Source organism: Ischnura elegans, chromosome 12, assembly GCF_921293095.1.
Source record: "Ischnura elegans chromosome 12, ioIscEleg1.1, whole genome shotgun sequence".
NCBI classification, from domain to species: Eukaryota; Metazoa; Arthropoda; class Insecta; order Odonata; family Coenagrionidae; genus Ischnura; species Ischnura elegans.
The window spans coordinates 37,300,217-37,325,119 of NC_060257.1; the positions used below are offsets into that span (position 1 = coordinate 37,300,217).

At 38.3% G+C, this 24,903-nt stretch overlaps 1 protein-coding gene across 1 annotated transcript; it reads right to left on the reverse strand.

Moving 5' to 3' along the window:
- Positions 1-2,075: 2,075 nt before the first annotated feature.
- On the reverse strand, positions 2,076-24,599 carry LOC124169263. The gene is made up of 7 exons (XM_046547820.1): positions 24,404-24,599; positions 21,739-21,831; positions 16,212-16,406; positions 9,408-9,626; positions 6,680-6,868; positions 3,932-4,126; positions 2,076-2,616 (listed from the first exon to the last, which is right to left on the reverse strand). Exons 1-7 carry the CDS (start codon positions 24,549-24,551, stop codon positions 2,222-2,224), a joined length of 1,434 nt encoding a protein of 477 aa, XP_046403776.1. The 5' UTR covers positions 24,552-24,599; the 3' UTR covers positions 2,076-2,221.
- Positions 24,600-24,903: the final 304 nt, after the last annotated feature.

The window sequence follows — 24,903 nt, forward strand, 5'->3', positions numbered from 1 at the left end:
TTTCGACCCAAACTAGATTTTTCAACTTAGATCTTGTCCATTTTATTTTATCTCACCATCGTCGCTACCGGCATATGATAACGTCGTCCATCCCATTAACTGCAATTCGGCTTTTCTTTATTTTTCAATTTATTTTTTATAATAAATATTGACAATTATTACTAATAAATGTCAATGAAACATTCCATCGACTACCACAATAGGGTAGTTTCCTTCATCAAAGAAAACGAAAGGCATTGATTGCGATTCGTTACCCACCATTAGTGTATTCATAATACACAAATTATTTGGTTTTTGAAATACCTGTTTAGACAAATGGCAAGGGTCAAATTTTATCCTCATTTGAAAAAGGCCAGATTAGCGCCAATGCGATTCCACTCCACGTGACGTCACAGGGACCTAGTTTCTACACGAGAGGATAGGAGTTATACATCGTCTGAGGTATCCAATGCATGCATGAGGCACAGAGCTCAGGGAAACATGTCTTAATAATCACCTATTAAAACTGGCTAAGGTCGGAAAGTTTTCTTCGTTTGATAAGGTATTAATAAACCTTTTTTAAGCCAAGCGCTACCATTCAGCAAGGTACTCAGCTACCCGCTGGCATCCTGCGTCCTATCAGCGCTCAGAGCCTCGATCAAGGTCACCTCACAAGGCAGGAGGGGGAACCAGAAATGCGTTCCTACTTACGCGTCGCGTTTTTGCGCGCTTGAAATGTTTCACTTTTAATTTAATCGCGAAAAATAGATATCGTCATTTAAAAATCTAAAAGCGTGAAATACGTATTCCAGGAGTAATAATCTTTCGATTTAGGCAATAAAAAAATAATAGGAAACCACCCTATTGTTATTCCTGTGGAAGTACACATAGATAGATATTAAAATGTTACGATTGCATGACGAAAATATTTTTCACAAGAATTGGCCTAAGAAATCAAATCTTCATAAATGAAACCGGCCTTCATGGGCCGGTAGTACTTTCAATAGCTATTACCCAATTTCACTCATGCGTGTAAATAGTTTTTCCGAAGATGAGACGGCATAAGAGCGTTAGAAGGAGTCGGCTGAATTTTCTTGAAATGGCGTCAGGGAATATTTTGCCATAGTTTACCATAGACATTCAAGAAGGATTTAAAATGACAACAAATGGCAACAAACTTAATTAACAACGTTGGTCGGAGTGTGGGTCTTGATGATTTTAAACTCGAATGCTTTCCAATGTTTCTGTACATCATCAGGTTTTTTTATATTAACTATATTTGTTTATTTTTCAATTTATTTTCTGTATGAATATTCACCGCTTTGAAGTAGTAGTTATAAATATAAGTTACTTGTACAAAAGCCCTGATGAAGGTATATAAGTAAACTGAAACTTTGGCAAAAATTTACATTTAAATTCTTCAAGGCCTGCACTCCAAGACACTTATGAGCATTAAAAATAGATGTTAAGAGAAAGAATTAATTAAATTCATGAATAATATTGAGCAAAATAATATCAAGGTTTTTTTATTTCAAAATAAATTTTAATAATCACCAAGGAAGAGTATGCTTACTTTCCTAGCATGTTTCCTTTGAAGTCTACGAGAAAAATATTGAAATCATTGAAAAAGTCTCACTATTTGTAGGAAAGCTACCTTTTTTACGATATTTAGCCTATTAGAGAGCTCAAACAGACAACGCAAAACTAAAACCAATCTGCTGTTATTAAATTCTAACGAAGCCGCTGTTAGTTAATTGAAAAGCAAAGCAATATTTATCATACTAAACGAAAGACACAACCCAGACGGCACAGAATCCTCCGTATCTAATTCGTACTCAGATAGTATCCATTGACGAAAAGCGACGGAGCGGTAGTCAATGGATACTATCTGCACTCACTGTTTTTTCCGAATACGGTTACCAATAACTATTGTCACTGGGAAAGAGAAATTAAATCAAAACCTTCTAGTAAAAATGTTTCTTTGTTGAACTGTGTGGTGGAAATTCGGATTTTTTTCTCAGTTTTTAGGTGTCCAATAATAACACATTTTTGGTAACCGTCTTCGGTAAATACAGTGATTCGTGTATTTCATTTGATAAGATAAATCTTGCTTTTATTTTCAATAGACTAACAGCGGCCTCATTAAGCTTTAATATAGGAAGATTCATTCTAGTTTTGCACGAATATCCAATGAGAATCCAGTAGAATAGGCATTGAAAAGTTTTTCTAAATTAAATTAAATCTAGAATTCACCGTAAATTATGTTATCTTCTTCGTAACTGCTTTCGTGATATAACGGAACAGTTTTACGGCTGATAGATGCATACAAGCTAAATTCTGAGTGAGCCTTAGCGTTCGCACTCGCCCAGTTTTCCAAAATGCCTTCGTTATTGGTTGATTTATCGATTCCATTTGTTTCCAGCTCAACCATTTCATGGCTCACTTCTCGTTGAGGTGCTTTCGTAGCGAATGCGTCCTTCGTGCCTGCGTCACCGGTGTCCACTCTTCGATTGCATGTCGTCTGAGTGCCTGAGGGTCCTAGGACACGAGTGGTACGTCTGCATTTCCAGATCACCACGACTATCACTGCTATGAGGGGAATTATCACTCCACAGGCGATCCAGATGTCCTTTTCAGCTACGGGAAAAAAAGTCATTGTATAGTGATTTCGATATTGAGTACCTGGAGAAGACAATCTATATTGCTTGCTTTACATCATTTTTGAAATTTTTTTACAGTTAATTTTTTGTTTTAAATGCATATTTTTGTGTACCTGGGTCTCCTAATATCTAGATGAAAAACTTCAAGATGAACGCACAATTTGTTAACAAGCAAAATTTCAGGAAACAAGAACACATTCCAGCTAAGTAACTAGATTAGATAGTCCTCGTAAGCCTTAACCTTTATTTCAAGAATTATGGTTATGTTTGTGGTGCAGGTGGGAAGTAAGGAACAATGATTACGATGGAGTTTACAGAGATAATAATAATATTTAATTTTCAACATGTTTATATCATATTTTTGTAAACGCATAAGTGAGCAGCAAACGGTTTTTTTGGTTTCTCGCATTAATGTATAAAATATAATCTATCATGGGAATTTTTAATGTAAGAAGTAGTCATACAACTGCTCTGTGGGGTCAACGGCGTTCGTTATATTCGCGTTAGTTGGAGATTGTGGATGGACTTTTATTGCTCCAAATGTATCCTCTATGCATTTTCTTTTGAAAATATTACTGGGACGTGACTGCCTTCTGTGTCGATTGTTGTTTCGTCGGTTGAAATGAAATAGGTTTATTAACAGAAAGATCTAGTGTACAAACAAATTCCAAGAATGAGACACGCGGTTACATCAAATGAATGATCATTAATTACTTAAAGGCCCAAAAAGGGGATATGCTAACATAAATTTACGCGAGAGCCTTTGGTAAAAGATAACGAACGAAAAACATATATAAAATCGGCCGCATTATAATTGAAAATAATTCCACTAAATGTTATATTCAGTTTGATTCAGGGGCCTTAACAGGCTGGTTCGTTCCCGTTCATGACTTTAGAAAACACGCAACGAAATACCCCAAGAGTTTATATGACTTATTGCCGCAGTATTATTCACTTCGGTGATTCGATTGATTCCCAACGGTCGCCGTAAATAGTGGCGCTCTAGTCGCTAGAGTGCTTGTCAATATACGTAATAGCCCGAAAGAGATGCACTAGACGTCGAATTTAATCGTCTGTTGAAGGTAATATGTACGTAGATAGCTGGAATTTTAGAAATAAATTATTAATTTCGCCCACTAGAGTGCCTTTTGAGAGTTAATAAGTATATTGACGTGCATACTATCGACTGGAGGGCCAGAATTTTGTGGCTAACGGCGGGAATCATTGAAATCGCGGAAGAGGAGAAAAGCGAGGCCTCCTATAGCAAATGGCCTCTATGAGTGTTTCCTTACCTCCTGATGGATCTTGGGTCACTGATATCTTTTCAATGAACCAGTGAGATGTACTGATGGTCATGTTGATCTCCGACCGCCGTGTAGAAGGCGACGGAACGGGAGGGGCGACGGCGTACATGATGCGTAACCCCTTTCTTTTCTCCGCCTTCAGCACTTCATTAATGGAGAGCCTCTCCTCGCCCAGCTTCATGTCTGCGAAAGAGATTGCAAAATACAACTCACGTGCTTTAAATAACCATAGTCGCCTACGCTGAAAATACCTCAACGTTTATTTTTTTATTCTAGGTCAATTTGTCATGCCATTGAATAACGCCACAGTTTCAGAAACCCAAAATAGAAACAATGGAATATAAATATGGTATTCTAATCGATGAGTTGAATGTAGCACTTAATGATGCTTGGGCACGCTATCAGCCCTTAACATATGAGAGCGTTAAGCGCAATTCATAAGTGTATAGTGTAGACATAGTAAAGCCGAAGCGAGTGAAATGGCCGCATCGACAGCGAACATCGAAGGGAAATAGAGATCGAATGTTTCAGCTGTATTTAACCCATAAGATGGATTACACTGGTGATGATCATTAAGAAGTTAGTACCAGCATGCAAATATATATTTTAGGAATGAACTTTGTTGCATTAAATTTTCAAAATGACAACTCAATAATTGTAAAAATATGTATGATTATATTTATATCATATTAAAGGTAGGTACATGAGGTTTACGTCAATTCCTATGATCGTAATCATTTCAGTAGATATATAAATTATTATCATTATATTGCTGCAGAGGAACTCATCCAAACATGGCCTACCCTAATCGTTTTTCATAAATAAACAGAGATTTCTTCAAGGGGGCCGAATAGAGGCGTCATGGCGTATGGCTTTTGCGTAGGGGTGTTAGCGCATGTGTTAATAATAACGCTCAAAAGGTTCAAATGAAACGCTGAAAACGTATTATTTGTTAATTGTCGAGCTCTTTTAAACCTTTCCTAAGCATAAAATTGTCATTTTTATCTTTTGAATTCTGTAATCCGTTCTCGGTGTTTATTACTACGAAATGGCGACCGCGATATTTATTTTGCAAATTCCTATGAATATCTAGATACATAGGGGAGAGTGGAGCAAAACCGACTGGGCGGGTCAAACCGACCCCTTTAAAATCACCCGGTAGTTGTTGCTTTCAAGCAGCAACATTATATGCTAGGTGAAGTGGCTGCCATTACCAGCAGATCGAGCTTGTTTTCGTTTGCATAGTGGCCGCCGTTTAGTCTCTGTGAATTTTTCAAATTTAATACAGTTTTCTTAATGATTTTTATTACGTTTGTTTTAGACCTGGCAGCTATAATGCCGATCTGATTTACTTACGGTAAGTTAATATGATAATTTAGTGTTTTTAGTTGTGTTTTAAGCCCGTGTAGCCGAGCAGTTGATTATGGATATGCCTGTATTGACATATTTCTGATGCTGTGTGTCGAGGGACAAAACCGTCATCGGAGAGTGGGGCAGGACCGACAGAGGTTGGATTCTCTTTAAGATAGGGATGATTGTGACGAAGGAGACGAGGAGGCATGCAAATTTTGCAATGAGTTGTATTTCGGTTCCAAGAATAAAGAGGGTTGAATACAATGTTTGAACTGCGAAGGGTGGGCTCACGAGGAGTGTTCAAATTGTGAAGAAGAACATGACGATGTAATTTGTGATTTATGTGTACGTTAGTTCATATCCAACCTCACATATTGTTAATTTACTATTTCATGTTCAGCAATATCACACACGTGTTAAAAGAGTGTTTGTAAAATAAATCTTTCAAAATTGTACAGTAAAGGTTTTGTAAATGCAAATTCAATGGGTGTCTCTTTTGTCCCACGTATGGGGCAAAATCGTCATTTTGTCAATGTTTGAAAAAAAATCATAAATATATGTAATCACTATAATAAAATGCATTTACATTAATATTCTACACCCTATGTGTATAAATGTTACTATTAACCACATTTAAAAGAATATTAGCAACAGAATGATCAAGTTTAAAATGAAAAAAGGTTAACCGGTCAGCTTTGCCCCACTTTCCCCTAAATTTCATTTTACAGATCACGTAAAAAGGTCAGGCAGTTGCTATACCTTAAAATATGTAATATTTCAAGCTATGGTTGAAAGCTATGTAGGATATTCCTAAAATAAATGGTTGAATGAAAGCAGATGAATATTCATCAAATAGCATACGAAAGCAGATAAGTAAGATAACGGCCAATCGAAACCACAAACATGTTTTGTACGAGCCAAAAGCACAAGGAGCAGACGAGCGAACGTTAATAGATGAACGTAATTTTTGTATGCCTCGCAACTTTCAAGCAAAGTAATTACCACGAGTTTCTGAAGAAAATAAAATACTTAGGCCACCGACTTATCAGTGTTCAGTAATTCGAATTTTTCTTTAATTCTTATATCACTTAAAATTTATAAATTCAATTGTATCAACAGTTTTTGTTCATAAATGGATTTTGAAAAATGCATTTTTTCCGTAAAACCGCTATAGGTTTCCGTAAAACCGTTGGCAATGTCATACAAATACATTCGCGCTCTCTCTACTAAATTATTTCTAAAACAGAATATTGCTGGATATGGAATTATCACTATATTTTGAGTAGTCTTAAAGTAGGATATTATTGAAAAATGTATTATCCATGCTTAGTCATCAGAAATAAGAATTATACTAAATGTTTCTAAAATTGCATTGAGCCTTACCGAGTGTATTTAGGAACATCATTCTAATGCCTTTTACTTGTGGATTTATCCGAACGTCTATACGAAGATTTATCGCATTTTTGGCTGTAGGGAATCTCGTTCCATTCATTACAAAATCATTGATGGAAACAGGTGATAGATTCTCTTCTTCCATGAAAATTTCCTCATTTTCAACCCATTGCAATGTACCTGAAATTGATGGGAAAGGAAGGAAATTAAAAAAGGAAATGTATGAACATGAACATACACTGTGTTAATTGCCCTTGTGCAAAGCAATGTTAGATAAGAAATACGGCCACGTTTGTCTGAGGCCGTAAAACATTACCCACATATAACCAGAACGTGTCCGCGAGACTAAGTGCGTTTTCGAATGCACTAAAAATTAATTTAACGTTATTTCGAGTTCTCTTGCTGACCTAGGTTAACGGTCTCCATTGACAATATCCCAACTACCTCTTACGGAGGAGAAATCTGAAAGTCATCGCGGGGCTAATAACTTATATGGATTATATTGTTAATTACATGAATTTATTTTTGGATCTGCATGTTATTTAGTAGCCGGAAAGTAGATTTTGAATTATCGGTAGATGCCCTTTTCCTGAGCAGATTAATCCAGTGGGATATTGCAGAAAAAATTTCGTATTAACAACTAAGATACATCGTTCTCATCTTATCAGTTCCTAGAGATTTATTTATTAAGTGATGTAAAATATTTTGAATATCGACTGGAGTTGCAGGCATTAGTAAGAAGGTGAATGGGATACTTCTTCTTGTACTAGGATTAAGGACAGATCGTGAGCAATGAGGCAATTTCTCTTTTATGTCATTGGTGAATTGCGATGCAAAAACCTCGCATACACTTTTTAAATTACTAACCTTACAAATAGTTTTTATTTGCATATAATTGCCTGTTATCCTGGAGACCCCACCTAAAGTTATTAATTGATTGCCAGATTTTCCTGATGCCATTTTCGTTTCTTGTAAGATTTGTGTTGATGTAAGAGATTTTGGACCGGCTTATCAAGGATGTCACCTAATTTCTTTGAATTCTATAGTTACTTTGGTGAAATTTTTTTGTTGGATTGGATTTAAATCTTTTGAATAAAGTGTTTCTTCTCTGTATTTCTAAATAAATGGAATCATTTATCCAAGGAAGCTTGTGCGTTTCATTACCATTATTTTTCCTCTGCCTCACTTTAGATAATGAGTAAACATGGTTTAAATTTTCGCTTCGTAGTTGATAGATGCAGTCAGGATAAGTAAGTGTAATCAGTGTCGTCCAGTATATTTTATTCATCAAATGTTTTACTCTCCGGCTACAAAGGTGTGAGGATTGCATATTATCATTACCACCAGGTGTGTCCTTGTTTGTATGCAAGAAAACACCAGCAGGAAAGTGATCAGATATTTTTGTTTTTCCTATGAAGCCATTAATTTTGAATTGGAAGACTTTGACATTTATGTGATCTAGGAATGATAACATCACTTCATGTTTTTTGACTCCTTCTTTTAGTGATGCAAGTTGTGAGTGCATGGGTTGCAAGTAAATTTTTGTAAATATCCACCACAGTGTCTTTCGTTGATTTTAAATTTGAGTTAAAATACCAATCAAAATTAAATCAATCCAAATTGTTTTGTCTGCCTCGATGAAAAGATTCTAGACTAATAAGAAAATCTTTTTTGTTTGTATGTGGTGGTCTATAAATGCATATTAGTAAAATATTGGCGGAATCATTTTTATTTTCAATTAAGGATTCACATTCATTTGACTCCAAATCAATCACCGTTGTGGGTATGCTTTTCTTTAGAATGAACATTACTCCTCCACCCCTTAGCTTCTCCCTCAAGTAGTACAAAATACAAAGTTTCTAAAAAATACAAATTAATTTTAGTAATATTGACTCCGTAAAAATTTCTCTCAGGAGGAAATATCTTCAGCTGTAACGAAAATTTTTTATCATTAGAGTCTTCAAATCTATCGAAAACATCAGGACAACTATCTTACTGAAATGCTCAGGCATTTGGTGTAATTGCAGATAGTAATTATTTTCTCCCCACTCATATCATTTCCTTTCTCAATAAGTAGGGGATGAGGGTTCTTTGTGGTAAGTCGCATAATTTTGCCCACCAAAAAACCGTACCAAATTTCATGCTGGCTTCATTAAATTCAATGTTTTTCTCTGTGTCGCTATATGATTAGTTGAGTATTGGCGAGCTAATAGGTCAGCTTTAGGTTCAAGTAGATGCGTAAATATCGCCATAAAATTCATTTTTATTCTGCAGTTACATGATTTATGACCATTTCCTAGTACCATCATTTAGTGATCATAACAGCCCGTTAAATATTCCTCATGCCTACAACCTTCAAAAAATGCTCAAGGGTGTTCGAATTATCCATCCGGGAATCGAAAGTTGGGAAATAACTATGGTGTGGAAGTCATCGTTCAAATGACTGCAATTACAAGGCATATAATAAAGATGTATGGGGTATTCGTTTCACCGGTGAATATAGAAAATAACTTGGAAAAATATCTTTTCTCGATAAATTCACTGTGTGTGCATTGGATTCCAAAAGCGACTGTTGATGTTGCCATCTAGCGGACGATCGTTCTGGGGGCTAAAATAAGGAGGACAAATGTTCCCTTAAGTGTCCACTCCATTATGTCCGTGCCCAGACCAAGCCAGATACCTTTGAAACCAATTTCCTATACCAACAAGTACGGCTTACCATTGTCCAGTTTCAGTTCAATTCTATCCATTGGAAAATCCCAGATTGGCGTCCTTGGCGTAAAATGTAAATGCAGATTGCTATCATTAATTGAAATAGCTTCCTTACATTTAATATTAATGGTTGGAGCCCTTAAGCGATAATTCCACTTCCATTTATAGCTATTCGGTTTGAATGTGCAGAGATTGGGTGATCGGCCAATAGTGATGTTAGTGAAATCTGCGGATAGAAAAATAATTCATTAAAAGTAGTTGACTTTGTTGAGACTGGAAAAAAATTAATGAATTTCAGGCAACAATTTCAACTTTTGAGTGTTATGGAATGAGTCTTTTTTTCAAACTTGAATCTTATGTCTACCAAAATATTCAGGTTATATTTTATGGTTAAATTTATTTCATTATCTTTAAATGAATTGTAACTTGATATGCATTAGTCAGATAAAAGGCTGTACGGCAGCAAAATAGAGAAAATAAATAGTTAATATGCAATCACCGATGCTTATGTGCGTACGATCAAATTTTTTCCGACTCATGTATAGTGCAAATTTCTATTAATTGACCTCTGTGCTTTAACAATATTTTATCATATACTAACGGTACTCTATGCGAACGATTTGAAAAGTTTATAGATAGATGTAAACTGTGCAGTTGACAAGGATAATATCGGTCTAAACGTCTTGCACACGGAAATTGAGTGAGTCATTCAGGATGTGTAGTTAAGGAAAGCGGGGGGCAATATCCTGTGTGAGTATCAAAATAAGATAGGGAAGTGTGGTAGGAAAATGTTTTACGATCTACCCCGTAATATCTATGGGGTGTGGTCTTGGCCAGAGGATTTCTTGAGGACAATTTTAAATCCGGTAGTGAAAGGGAAGGAAAAGTAGAAAGTGGATCCTAAAAGATATCAGCTTAGCATCACATGCGGCGCTAGAGGTGGTGAAGGTAATAATAAAGTAAAGAAGCAGCACTTTCTTTATCCGCACGGAAAAATAGATTTATTTATAACTATGAAACACATATGTGGAGAATTTTTGTCTACACATTTAAACATTAATGCAAATTTTGCGGTGCGCGGAGTCATTTATTGCACTGGCCGTGTCTACATTTTTCATTTTTTTTGTAATAAAATAAATCAGAATTTAGGATAAAATTTCCTTTAAAATGACGTGTAGTTCATTATTATAGCATGCAGTGAAGCCAGGATATAAATTTGCAAAGTACAGCGGCACATCATTTTGACGCCGACAGTAGAAGAAAACGCTGTCTTCTTGGCTGGCACTCGAATGCATGAGGATCAACGTTGCTCTATATTTTCATATTTCCTCCCTTGATTTTAAACATCATGGAATTTTTTATGTCCTTCCGTAACTGAAATTGAACAAGTGCCGTAAATAATTTGAGTCCATCGTAACCATCGAGAAACACCTATCTCGATTTTTGTTGAGAAGTTGAATTTTTATTCTACGGCGGCCGAATTATCGAAAAATCTCAGTTTCAAGTTATGCAGTCGATGAAATATGAAAATATTATTTATATTAAAGTTATCTTCGCTCACATAGAACACGGGTTTATCATTCCGTTTATTTTAGCCTCTATTTTTATAAGCCCCTTACTTTTCCGTAACGCTCATCCCGACAGACGGCATGCATCGAGGCTTTTCTTCTAATTTCCTCCGTGGGAATGCAGACGAAAATTTTTTTCTGGGGTGTTATTGCACAGAGGAACAATGCACCACTTGTAATTTTTCCTTATTTCAGCCATGTTCTCCTTTAAACGCAACGTGGCTCTTCCAAACCTGCAGCTACGACGTTACTGAGCTTGGATCTTGGACTCCTACTGAATTATGACGTCACGGCGTAAGATTAGTGGGGGCGGTATTTTTTAGCCAGCGAAACTCGGGAGACTTTTGGGAGTCATTTTCTAGTGTATAAACTGAATTTTAAGCGGAAAAAGTATATTGCGGTACTAAGTCTTTACTGTAGTATATCAGCATACTGTCTATAAAAAGTATGCAATTTCCCTATTCTTTACTACCCTCGCTGGCTGCGACGAACTCTGCTTCTGTAGTTGACAGGGCCACAAAACGCCGGGACTGGACCAAGCGACAGCTGCTCCAGCAAGAACTGCCACAATTCCACTCGTTGACCTCCGAGTTTTGATGTCACACGCAAAGTCAGCATCGCTATATGCTTCCAAGGAACCCTGGCCATCATCACGGTACAGCAGACCATGATTGACAGTTCCCCGAAGATACTTAAGGATTCGCTTGACACTCCTATTGCTTCCCGACAAGGCACATTGTCTGCAACCGGTTCCTCAGCATTATCACCACTAACATCACAGGGTGTTGCCACCATATTTGCCTCATCCATACTAAAACGTTTTAGGATCCTTTTTGTGTAGGAACTTTGACTCACAAAGATCCCATCCGAACTTCGTTCTATCTGCAAGCCTAGGTAGTTGTCGGGATTGCCAGTGGTAATCTTAAAATTAAGTTCCATTTGGTAAATGAATGTTTTAATATCATCTATATCATTACCCACGACCAACCCATCATCAACATAAATCATTACTATCAATTTTCTGCCGTTACTACGACGCACAAATAAACACGGATCAGCTGAGCTTGCTCTAAGTCCTTGCTCCTTCATAAAATTCACAAACCGCATAGTCCAACACCTTGGAGCTTGTTTAAGACCATATAGACTTCGCTTGAGTCTACACACTTTTCCACTTCCATCATCAAAACCCTCTGGCTGAGCCATAAATACTTCCTCCTGAAGTGTGCCATACAAAAAAGCTGTTTTTACATCAAATTTCCACAGCTCCAAACCTTCGATGGCTGTCATTGCAAGAACGGTTCGCACAGCACTTTACCGTGACACCGGACTAAATGTATCGTAATAATCAATTCCTTCCTGTTGAGAATATCCTTAGGCAACAAGTCGAGCTTTGTATCGTTGCACACCTCCGTCTGCACTCAATTTTTTACAAAAAAACCCAGCGGTTACCTATCACTTTCATACTTGCCCGACGATCGACCAACTCCCAAGTATCATTTTCCTTTAAGACATCCATTTCTTCTTCCATAGCCTTACACCAGTTTGCCTTTTGAGGACTACTCATAGCTTCTCTATAGGATTCTGGATCTCCATCACTGGCATTTGAAGAATATGCTACATAACATATATATTCTCAGGAATTCATCCACTGTGGCTTCTTGATCGTACGCTTCGATAGTCGTTTCTCCATTGGTGGCTCCTCAGGCGCTTCCTCGGACTCATCCTCAAGTTCAGACATCTCGACATCTGTCTGATGTTGACGAGCAATTTCTTCATTTAAGACCAACCTGTTTGAACTTGTGCCCACAGATGAGTCTGTACAGATGCACTCTGGCTTAAAATAAACATCGTGTGAATTAATAATCTTCTTGAGGGATGGCACGTAAACCTGGTACCCATCCTTCTCATTCAGATAACCAACCATTCGCCCGAATATACTCTTGTTGTCAAATTTCTTTCGGAACTGTTTTGGGATATGCACATAACAATCCGTGCCAAAAACTCGAAGATGATTTAAGTCTTTCATCTCTCGCCTATCCCACAATGCCAAAGGAGGCTTGTCAATATTTGACGATTTCCCTGTACGATTCAATAAATAAACCGCAGTCTCACAGGCAGGCCCCCACATACACTTGGGTAATTTCTCAACTGACAACATTGACCGTGCTAGTTCCACAATAGGGTGGTTTCCTATTATTTTTTTCTTGCTTTAATCGAAAGATTATTACTCCTGGAGTACGTATTTCACGCTTTTAGATTTTTAAATGACAACATCTATTTTTCGCGATTAAATGAAAAGTGAAAAATTTCAAGCGCGCGAAAATGCGACGCTTAAGTATGAATGCCGGGAAATATCTCCGCACGTCGTATTTCTGGTTCCCCCTCCCGCCCGGTGAGGTGACCTAGATCGAGGCTCTGAGCGCTGATACGTCGCAGGATGCTAGCGGATAGCTGAGTACCTTGCTGAATGGTAGCGCTTGGCTTAAAAAAGGTTTATTAACACCTTATCAAACGAAGAAAACTTTCCGAACTTAGCCAGTTTTAATAGGTGATTATTAAGACATGTTTCCCTGAGCTCTGTGCCTCATGCATGCATTGGTAACCTCAGACGATGTATAACTCCTATCCTCTCGTGTAGAAACTAGGTCCCTGTGACGTCATGCGGAGTGGAATCGCATGGGCGCCAATCTGGCCTTTTTCAAATGAGGATAAAATTTGACCCTTGCCATTCGTCTGAACCGGTATTTCAAAAACCAAATAATTTGTGTATTACGAATACACTAATGGTGGGTAACGAATCGCAATCAATGCCTTTCGTTTTCTTTGATGAAGGAAACTACCCTATTGTGCGATTTTCTCGTTCTGCCAGTCCGTTTTGTTCGGGTGCGTAGGGAGCAGACAACGCCAAAGTAATCCCTCGATCACACAGTACCCGACGAATTTCTTCACAGTTGAACTCTTTCCCGCCATCGCATCAGAATGTTTTCACAGTATGTCCAGCTGTAAAAGCTTCATTTAGGAAAGCTAGCCTTCATTTAGGAAACCTTGCCACTTCGCTCTTCTGTTTAATAAAATATATCCGACGATACTTACTGAAATCGCCCTTAAAACAAACAAAATATCTATCACCACGGAAAGTCTCCGCTGACATTGGTCCGTTTACATCGGCATTTATTTGCTCACCAACGACCTGAGGGACCTGAGGTCTATTCAAGCAAGGTTTAAAAGGCTTACGATGGGCCTTTCCCAGGAGACATCCATCACAGAAATCTCCTGTTTCTTTAACACCTACATGGATGTTGATTCGCTCGAGTACCCTCCGAACATGACCTATTCTGATGCCCTAATCTCTCATGCCAAAGCTGAAGTATTTCAGATGCTGTTGCCGTATTAACCTCAGCAGGCACCCTTGGGACAATCACACGCATGCTCATTATATATGCATCCGTTTTCCACTCACCTGTCGCAACTATTTGATTATTTTTCCAAAGCGTAACGTTTTGTCTACCCATGCATACATTGATACCATGTTCCGTCGCACTCCTAACTGAGAATAAATGTCTCCCAAAATCCGGCACGTACCAAACATTTTCTAAATAACCATGACTCCATTTTCCACGAGTCAACACTAGTACATTGATACGACCTGCGCCATAAGCACATATCTGCGATTTGCTTGCCAAAGATACGTTTACTGGGGTCAAGAAACGGTATTAAGTAGTAAAATACTGCTTATTTGACGTCATATGATGAGAAGCACCGGAGTCACACACCCAAGTGTCAACATATCTTGAGTCGCCCATCACTGCAAACGCAGTGCCACGTTCACTGTCACTTGGAGCACTGGACATGTTTGAATTATCCATCACTGCTCCATTACCTTTATCAGCTTTCAGCTTCCAACAGTTCTTTTTCAGTTGCCCACTCTTACCACAATAGAAATATTTGCGGTCCCCTTTGTCATTCGTTGACCTCCTGGGCCCCGGTGGTTTACCGCACACTACCTTGGGTAATACTGATGGATTCTGTGAGGTTGACGCATGTGCCCCAAACGCACCAGTATCAATCGTTCCCGACGATTACTATATCCTCTTTTCAATTGTGCACAATTTTTCTAGCAAACTGTTGGTTGTCCGCTTATTGTCATCAAGAGACTCCCAAACATTGCTGAGTTCTTGATTTTCCTGCCCCACTGTGGCAAGAATTTGACCGTTCGATTGGTATATCGTGTGATCCTCGTCGGCGCAGCTCCGTATTCATGTCAGCGAATACCTTTTCCACCTTCGCGACGTGTGATGCTATATCCGTTCCCGGATCACGCTGAATTTTGAAAAACTCCGTCATGAGCATACTTAATCGCAGGATGCTGCTCTGTTCATATACACTAACCAGCTTGTCCCATATTCGCATTGGTATACGTTAAAACCAAGTCTGCCACTTGCTGACTTATAGCACTGGCAATCAATGCTGCCGTGCGCGCGTTGTCTCGTTTCCATGCACTAACACTCATTTGGACTGCCTCCGTTACTTTGTCTGGATCCACGATTACCGGACATTTCCGCGTTCCATCTATAATAGGCATCATGTCACAATGCTCAAAGTGCATGTTCATTTGCCACTTCCATTTGGCCCAATTGTTTGCACCGACAAGCTTATCAATCTTAATTTCCGGACTCGTCGCCATCGTGTCCTTTTTTTAACGATGTACAAAACACACGCGAGTCAAATACGGCACACAGCGAGCTAACTGCAAATCATTACCGATTGCACAAAAAAACGAATAAACTTTTAATCTAATCGCGTTAGGCACGTATACTGGGCCCATAGCCTGTTAAAGTTTAGGCAAAATATAGCCCCAAAAGAGACTCGCTACTGAACAATAGTACATAGCTTCACAACACAAAAAGGACTGCCTCTGTCTTGAATAGTACATGCGGTACCAAAAAGAAAACAAAAGAGTTTTAAAAAAGCAACTCTCATTAGTTCACTACCACTCCGTGGTGTCGCTAGTGTGCAGTTCACTTAAACTTCAACAACTACCACCTTCCTCGGAGTTAGTATAAAGACTCAATATATAGAGCGAAAAATAATAGAGAATATAAAATAACAATGCAGAACAAGAATATTTTGGACTTCATTTTTGATCTATATGCTTTCCATTGTAAGGGCACTGAAATAACCCATAGGCACCATCTCATCTAAGGGAAGATATCGCTGATGAGTTGAAAGGTAAGGCCACTCACACAAGCTCCACTTAACCAGGACTCGAACATCCTCGACGTTGACTGGTTGCGCGAGCCTTACAGTCAGCTCAGTGTTCATCGATGATGTATTGTGTGCAGGCACCTCCGTCGCATTCTTTTTAAAATGAAAAATTTTCTTGTTGTACGTATCCCAAATGAAGAGGTTCACTTCAAAATTTTCCGAAAGAATGGCACCTGAAAAGGATTGACGCAAAAGCAAATATCAAAATAAAAGGAAATTATAAGAAATCCACTTAATACTATGTTCTATTTATTTCTTCATTGAATATTAAGTTTAGCATACAAATACAATTTGCCGGCCTCGGTGGCGGCGGGGTAAAGTCCTCGCCTGCCAAACAAAAAGGTCGCGGGTTCGAATCCCTCCTGGGTAAGTTACCCTTATCCAGGGCATGGATGTTTGTGATTGTTAAATGTTATCAACCCCGATGTAAAGGCTGAACAGTGCTGTTTTCGGTGGTGTGTGAAATAAATAAATAAATATAATATTAACTGTAATATATTTAAAAATACAATTACTTAAACAAATTAAGCTCATGTTAACTATATACGAACATATTACGATATATGAACGATTTAATCCGACGCGTAGCGTATCTCTTGCGGTCTACTACGGTTTACTAGCATCATGGCGACTGGAGCGCCATTATTTGAGGCGGCCGGCGGGAATCAATGGAATTGCGGGAGTGAGAATAGTTTATGCAATATTTGTGGCTCAAGATCATGGTCCTTACCAAGGTGCGTATAATAGTTATAGCCTATTATACGCACCTTGGTCCTTACCCAAGATATACCACCGCCAGATATACCACCGCCATAACTTTCTATTTATCAGATCAGGATCCGCCATTTTGTGCATAACCGTGTAAAATATTGCCCTTTGTCGTCGGGAATGAACTGCGAGGGCTGTATGGAAAGTAACCTCCGTTTGTTCTCTACGTGAAAAGTGGAGGGGGTAGTGCCGCCATTGTTGCGTCGGCAAGCACGGCAGGTCAGTCGGCGTGCTGTAGTGGCAGAGTGAAGTTCATCTGATTGTGAGTGCTAGTTGTCCTTTGGCAACTTGTCTAAATGTTTGCTGCAAGATAAAATCCCGCTACGTGGAAAGTGCATGCTGTTATTCGATACATATACATAATACCCCTCAAGCCGCCTAAAATCCGTGTGGCAAGGGGTGTTAGGAAACCAGCCAGTTACTTAGTGGTAGTTTTGTGGATCCGGGTCTTCGGGAGACGTTCGTCACAGCATGAAGTTACCCTTGCTGAAATTACGTGTCGTAGTACATTTTTACTTTACTAATTCCAATACTTAGAGGTAAACAAATACACCTATTATACTCATTGCCGTTGAGCGATTAAACGCGTCTTTTGGTCGAGGTTCTATGATGAGAAATAAGGATTCGACGATAAGTGATCAAATTCATTCCGATTGCCTCCGTTGAATTGGTAATTCCGAAATTTTGTGAGGGGAACTGGGAACGCGAAAAGCTTTCACTTTCCTTTTTCTCCCCCCCACTCCAATTTTAGCTTGTCCACGTGTTTCAAGAATTCTGGTGACGAGGTTTATCAAAGGTGTTTGGCAGTGTGTGAGTTTCCACCGACCTGCACTACTTCATTTATTCTTCTACACCTGCATAACCCCATGCGAGCAGCCTCTCGGGTGTTTAGCAGGGGGTGACCAATCACCATCATGAGGCATGTAAAAGGATCCCCACTAGCGCGCTCATCGATGGAGCAATTGATAAATGAAAGCATGCTATTTACAACTACTTAATACCCTGCGAGCCACCTCTAGAATGATTGGCAGGGGGTGATCAATCACCAACATAAAGCAAGAAAGACAACCGCAACATGTACACCACACGGTCATAAAATGTTACGCATAATAAAAAATTATACGCGCATATTCCTGAACAGGTAAAACTACCGAATGTTAGTTATCTCTGACCTGCACTACTTCATTTATTCTTCTATCTGCATACCTCCATGCTATCCACCTTGAGGGTGTTTGGCTAGTGGTGGACAGTCCCCAGAGTGCGGCATGCAAAAGGATCTACACCTACATAATACTCTGCGAGCCACCTCTGGAGTGTTTGGCAGGGGGTGATCGATTACCAGCATATAACATGCAATTGGACTACCACATGCACACCACACAGTCCAAAAAACGTCACACATACTAACAAATTATGCAACCATATGCTGTTAGAAATAAAAATAAAATTAAGAAACATGCAATAAGTGTTACATAGGTTTGTATGCTACCTTACAAGTCATTTAATCTACTGGAGTTCTATCGCTGCCGTTATAATCCTCTATATTATTTCTACTGTATAGATACCTTTTTCTCAACTTATACGCAACCAAACTCTACAAATGAGGTACCACATTGCACAGAATTTATCAGAGATCATGCGGCGGCATATCTTACTTCCTAAATATTGCTATTGTTTCCTAAAATTGGTTTTAAAAAATGGCCCTTGATATTTCTCTTAGGGGATGAGGCGATCCGCCATCTTGACGTCACGTACTTGCTCCATGGTGCAGAGCAAACCTTCATTTCAGGATATTTAATTGTCTTTTCAAAATATTTTCGTAAATATTAAGGAAAACGCTAAACAAGTATTAACAGAGGATAGTGTAATTACTTCCAATGTTGTGTTTTTTAAGAAGTCCTCAATTTGTACATGAACATTCCAATTAAATTTGTACATAAGACCCTGCCTTTTTTTTCTACATTTTAAAATTAGACACGCACCTATCCCTCTGTGGACCTGCATTGAAAAGAGCGGGGGAAGCCCGCTGGGAGCGTGCGCATCACGCTCGTCTTTTATATATCGTGGAAAAAAATACATTCTGAGTCTGTCTGTTCTACAGTCTATCGCTCTTATTTTATTTATATGATCTGATCTTCCGTGGTACGTTGGCGTCCGAAAGATTTTGCTAACTTCGTTAAAAAAACTGTTCTTGAATTTATCTAAAAGGTTTAGTCTATTGTTCAATCTACGGCCTGACAGAGATTACCATCCGAGTTTATCTAAGAGGTCAGTTACACAAACAAGACTATCGTCACGACCTTTCACATACCTGTTAGCTCTTCTCTGTTCGCGTTCTAATTCCGTTATTAAGACTTTTACGTAAGGGTCCCAAACACTGGCAGCGTATTCTATTAGGGTCCCGCGAGAGAAATGTTGCTAATTTATCTCACTTTGTCGTCGCACTTTCCTAATATTCTTTTAACAAAACACATTTTACGATTAGCTTGACCTGTTATTTCTCGAATATGTATATTCCACGATAGAATATTATTGTGTCTAACTCTTAAATCTTTACGGTGTTTTTAGTATCAAATTTGGTACCCTAAATGAAATATTTCTGTTCCGGGGTGGGTTTTTTCAGAAATTCATTACTCCGCATTTTTTCCATATTTAACATTAATTTCCTCACATCGCAACATGCTTGGACTGTAGTAAGGTCGTTTCTTAACTCATCCCAATCTATACTGCAACGGATTTCTTGTAAACTGCAGCATCGACTGCAAATAATCGAAGTTTACTGTCTACCATTTCACCAATATCGTTTATATAAAGAAGGAAGAAGATTGGGTCTATGACACTACCTTGACGGAAACCAGAAGTTACTCTCACCTCGTCGAAGACTCTGCCGTCTATTACTACTCGTTGCACGCGAACACTGAAAAGTTCTGTACAAACTCTTCTCGGGATACCGCGCGGGTAAGATTACGTAAGAGCGCCGACGTTTCGGGTACCGACTCGGTACCCATTCTCACGTCGAGAGAAAATTCAAATTCAAATTGTCTGTCAGTAGCCGTGACAATGGGTAGCGAGTCGGTACCCGAAACCTCGGCGCACTTACATAATCTTACCCGCGCGGTATCCCGTTAAGAGTTTATACAAGTTGTTCGCCGGGAAAGTGTAAAAACTTACATACTCAAATGTTCTGTATCCAGGCAATTACTTTATCTTACAGGCCGTAAGATTTCAGTTTTATTAATAATTCTTCGTTCCTAGAAATCAAGAAAAATTGGGTGCGGGAAAATGCGGGATAACCCAATAGCATTTTGGTCTTAAGTCAGGGATGTTGAAGGTACATGACATACTGACTGTTCGCTAATAAACGATGATGGAGATGTGTTAAACAAATGCGAAAAAGTCAATTTATTAAAAACCTACTTCAAGAGAGTGTTCACCGAGCCTTTTTAAGACTCATCCGAGACTGTTGGCAACCTCTGCATACGAAACGTCGGCGTCGGCTCGGCATCGGCTCTTCACATTAGTGCTCACGGAATGGAACATTTTTTAAATCGCTCAGTTCCAATAGATCACCTGGTCCAGACGAAATCTTCCTCACGTCTATAAAGAACTAGCCTCAAAACTTGTTCCCTACTTGCAGCTAATATTCATAAAAAGCATTGAGCAACACGTACCTTGTGCTAGAAAATTTCCAATGCAACGCCCATAAAGAGAAGTATTAGACGGTGCAGTTTCCAACGAGGTAAGAGTCACTTCTGGCGTTCCTCAGTGTACTTTCATTTTCCTATTCCTTCTTTATATACACGACATTGGTGAAATAGCACACAGTAAATAGCTACAACTTTTTTCAGACGACGCTGCAGTTTGCAGTGAAATACGTTGCAGTAATGATAGGGATGAAATAACGAATGGCATAACTGCAATCCAAGCATGTTGCGAGGCGTGGCAGCTAGATTTAAATTTGAAAAAAATACGTTTGAATAACTTTAAAGAAGAGAAAACACATCCTACTACAAAAATTCTTCATTCGGGGTACCTATTCAGAGACAAGAGAATCGGTAAAATATCTAGAAGTAATAGTCAATAATGATCTATCTTGGAATACACATTTTCGGGAATAAACTGGTCAAGTTAATCAATATATTGGGTTTTGTTAAAAGAATACTACGAAAGTGCGACGACAAAGGGAGCGATATATGTTACTTCTCCCTCACTAGACCCCATTTGGAAAGCGCTGCCCGTGTTTCGTATGCTCATGAGAGGCATTTAATAACAAAGTTTGAACTGGCACAGCAAAGAGCTTCCAGGTTTTTCCTTTTTATGAATGTACACCTATTAAGTAGTTGTGTAAACTGGGGGCATAACGCAATTAAATGACCAAAATGAATGTAGTGGTTGGATTGTGTAAGGTACGACCGTTAAAAAAGGCGGAATGTAAATTTCTTATTTTGAAAATGAGTACTTAACCATTTATAAAAATGAAGGTGGTGGTTAAGACAGCTTTTATTGCACTTATTCCTCTCTTAACTTAGTGGCCTTATTTTGAAAGCAAAGTTAGAATTAATGCAAAACATGTATGTAAAAAGAATTCAACATATTAAAATATTTTACCTTAAATATATAAGATAAATCATATTACAAAGCATAACATTTCCAGTTTGACCAAACTTTCCCATGGAACATTTTTCAAGGCCGCTAATTCAATTAAGTTTAACTATACTAAATAGGGATACCACTTACCATTCTCTTCAAAATATGTAAGATTTTTTTCTCTGCTGCAGTCCCACGGAACTGCCTCTTTGCTGACATTATCCAAGAAAATGGTGTCTGAAACTAAATAGCAACGTTCAGCATGTGAATCATTTCACCATTTTTTCACAGCAGCATTCCTATATTTCGAGCAGTATATATATTTTACAGAAATGTTTTGATCCGAGAAAACTAAAATACATTATTCATAATTACAATTGATTTTTAGTGCTTCAATTGTCGGGCCAACTTTAGCCACACCAGCTCAACCGTTAATATAAAATGAACAGAGAATATTCTCTCTCTTGCAGTATCGGCAACATTCCATCGCCATGAACTACCAACCATTCTTAATATTACCTTTTTCGCGCTCTGATTACTTGAATTACATAAGTATATGCGAGTACTCGTATGTAATTCGAAAATTCTATATTCATGGAAGCTAGAGATGTGCGAGTAGTACTTTTTGATCTCGAGTCGAGTTGAAAACTACTGGCGAGCATCGAGTCGAGTATGGTGATTCCTGTATCAGGCAATACAACAATGCATGCTCCGACATATTCTCATTTTTCCAAAGCGAGTGTGAATTTTCTGGTATGAATGCTTAGCTAGATATAAAAACGAAAAGATAATGAGGAACTTTGACGGCAATTCTGTCACAGTTACGAGATGAATGAAAATTAATGTGTCTTCAACAGTCCCATAATTACAATTGAAATGAATTAATCTCTGTTGATAAAGTCGTCAATTTAATTATTATATGTATTCAAACTGCTAGGAATAGCCATGAGTAAAGGAATTTGCAGAGTTGTAATAAAAATTATGTACGTAAATGAATTACGTAATATTTGATCCTCTTAAATTCTCATGCAGAAAAACTCATTGTTTTGCATCCTCAGGCGGCAGATTTTGACGTCTCCATGTTCCAGTGTTAAAAAAATTTCTCACCTCTGTTCATCTAAAACCCACAAATAATCAATAATATCATCATTTCATTAGTTATCATCCTTCCTTCACCTTACGCTCGCTAACTTACTCCCTTTCCACTCGAGGTAACTGCCTTTGTAATAACCCTGATGCCCTGAAAAACTTCCTCCACAGCCTTTTCCGTTCCCCCCTACATAGAGGCTACCCAAAGTCCCTCCTGAATAAAAAAATTATCAAGCACATATGCCCCCTAAAATATTGAAATAGTAACAAACCTCACGATCTTTCCCTTTGCACCACTTACCTTCCTTACAATACAATCCCTGAAATCTATTCTCAAAAACATTTCCCAATCTTCACCGTCATATGGATTCGCTGCGTCTCAGCGGCGCTCGTGGTTTTAAAAGTGGTGTAAAAATTTTCCATTCCGATGGATAATTTTGAAATTTTCAGTACCCAGGAGCAAAACCTCATCTGCTGCACTCATCCCCCTCAAATTCACCCGTCCATCTCTGAGGAAACGTCCTCAGTGAGGGAATGGGTTCCGCTGTACGAAAAAATACCGGCTACTCTAGCCGCACCTCCAAAGCGGCGCTAGATTCTTTGACACATCGCCGAGTATGCCATATTCTTTATATTTCAAAACCCATCAGACTTTATTTTTAGAAATCACCGGATACAAGCTCTTAGAATATTCGTAACATTTGTCATGATCGCCAGAAGCCTGTGAATTACGACAGTAACAATCTTCTCTTTTCGCACATTTTCGATTATTGATGCTTAGGAACTATCTATGAACACTACAATTAAATTGCATATGGGTTGACGCTGTGAATCAAAATTATATCACATGGACGCATAATACTTGTATTCGGTCCTCCTCTTTATTTTTAAGATAAGTACATAAAAATAATAATATGCACAAATAAAAATGCGGAGTTTATCCAGCACTTAATAACAGAAAAAGTATTAAAAACAAGGATTACTCACGAATTTAATACTTTAATTTGAAAATAACTGACAAAGGGAACAGAAATAAAGAGCATTAAGGCAACAAATGGAAAATAATGCAGCGTTCAAGTTTTGTTGCTATAATTTCCACACTAATGCATCAAAACCAGCAAACTACGGTCCGAAATAAATAAATTATATCTCACTAGCATTATCAATCATAAAACATGCATAAAAGCCCAATTTTTAAAGATATTAGCAAAATAAAAACTAACACCGCTGCGACACCATAAATCAATCGATGTAACTAAACTCCATCCATATGAGGGTTAAAAATAATATTTCAACGTCCATTCTTTTTGTCAAACCCGTTAGAATTTACGTCATACAAACAACAAACCTATGTGAGTTATTCCGGATGGCAAACCCTCACAAAGGTGACCCACTACTAAAAGGGTACACATGCGCCCTACGGTCGTCCCAGATGTAAAACCAGCCCAATTTTCATCCCGACTTCTATCCCCAGTCATCTTGTCTCCTGTCTACCACCCATTCCCTTTCGGTCTAATGTACATCCAGGAATGTAATCTACCTTATCCGATGCAAACACTGCCTCTACTGCTATATAGGTTAATCTTCAACTCCCCTCAATGTAGGGGTACCTGGGGGACTTCGATTTGCTATGAGGTTAACACCGACCAATAAATAATGATGTCGTCAACAAGATGTAAGAAAATTAGCGGTATATTCATATTCACATTATTTTTCATATACTTACAACTGAATCCTATATCTTGGAGCCTACGTGAATAAGCTGGAAATTGTTCGGCCACCTCAATACAAATTGAGATGCTTTCTCGTCCAGGTATGAAGAATGGAAGAAAAGAAAGGTTCTTTCCACTCAAAATATAAGGCGCATCATACATACTGCCACGCACGGCGTCTGATTTCACTTCGACCTCATTTATCTCTTCGAAACCTGCAAAATAATAATTATACAATCAAATAAATGGCAACCAGTGTGCGAAGTGATATTCTCGTAAATGCAACTCTATCAATAACAAATGATACCTATCCGTCGGCTGTCGTAAAGGATATTAAAAAATATTTCGTAATTGTAGTTTCCGTTGAAGGAGTGAAGAAGTTCCTACTTAGAGATAATAATTAAACCGAATTGATTATAGTGCTTTTTTCCTATTGCTGACTGCGATAAATTTACTATGTTATGCGTATCAATACAATTAAAAAGTATTTGGTACCTTTAGGGGCATATTTTTT

What these genes read in the sequence shown, in the direction of transcription:
- LOC124169263 (XM_046547820.1), bottom strand. Translation starts at nt 24,551, where the DNA reads ATGTATGATGCGCCTTATATTTTGAGTGGAAAGAACCTTTCTTTTCTT. An exon ending in TACATATTTTGAAGAGAATG is followed by an intron (nt 16,407 to 21,738) that starts GTAAGTGGTATC and finishes AATCCTTTTCAG; the next exon opens with GTGCCATTCTTTCGGAAAAT. An exon ending in CCTGGTTAAGTGGAGCTTGT is followed by an intron (nt 9,627 to 16,211) that starts GTGAGTGGCCTT and finishes TTCTATCCGCAG; the next exon opens with ATTTCACTAACATCACTATT.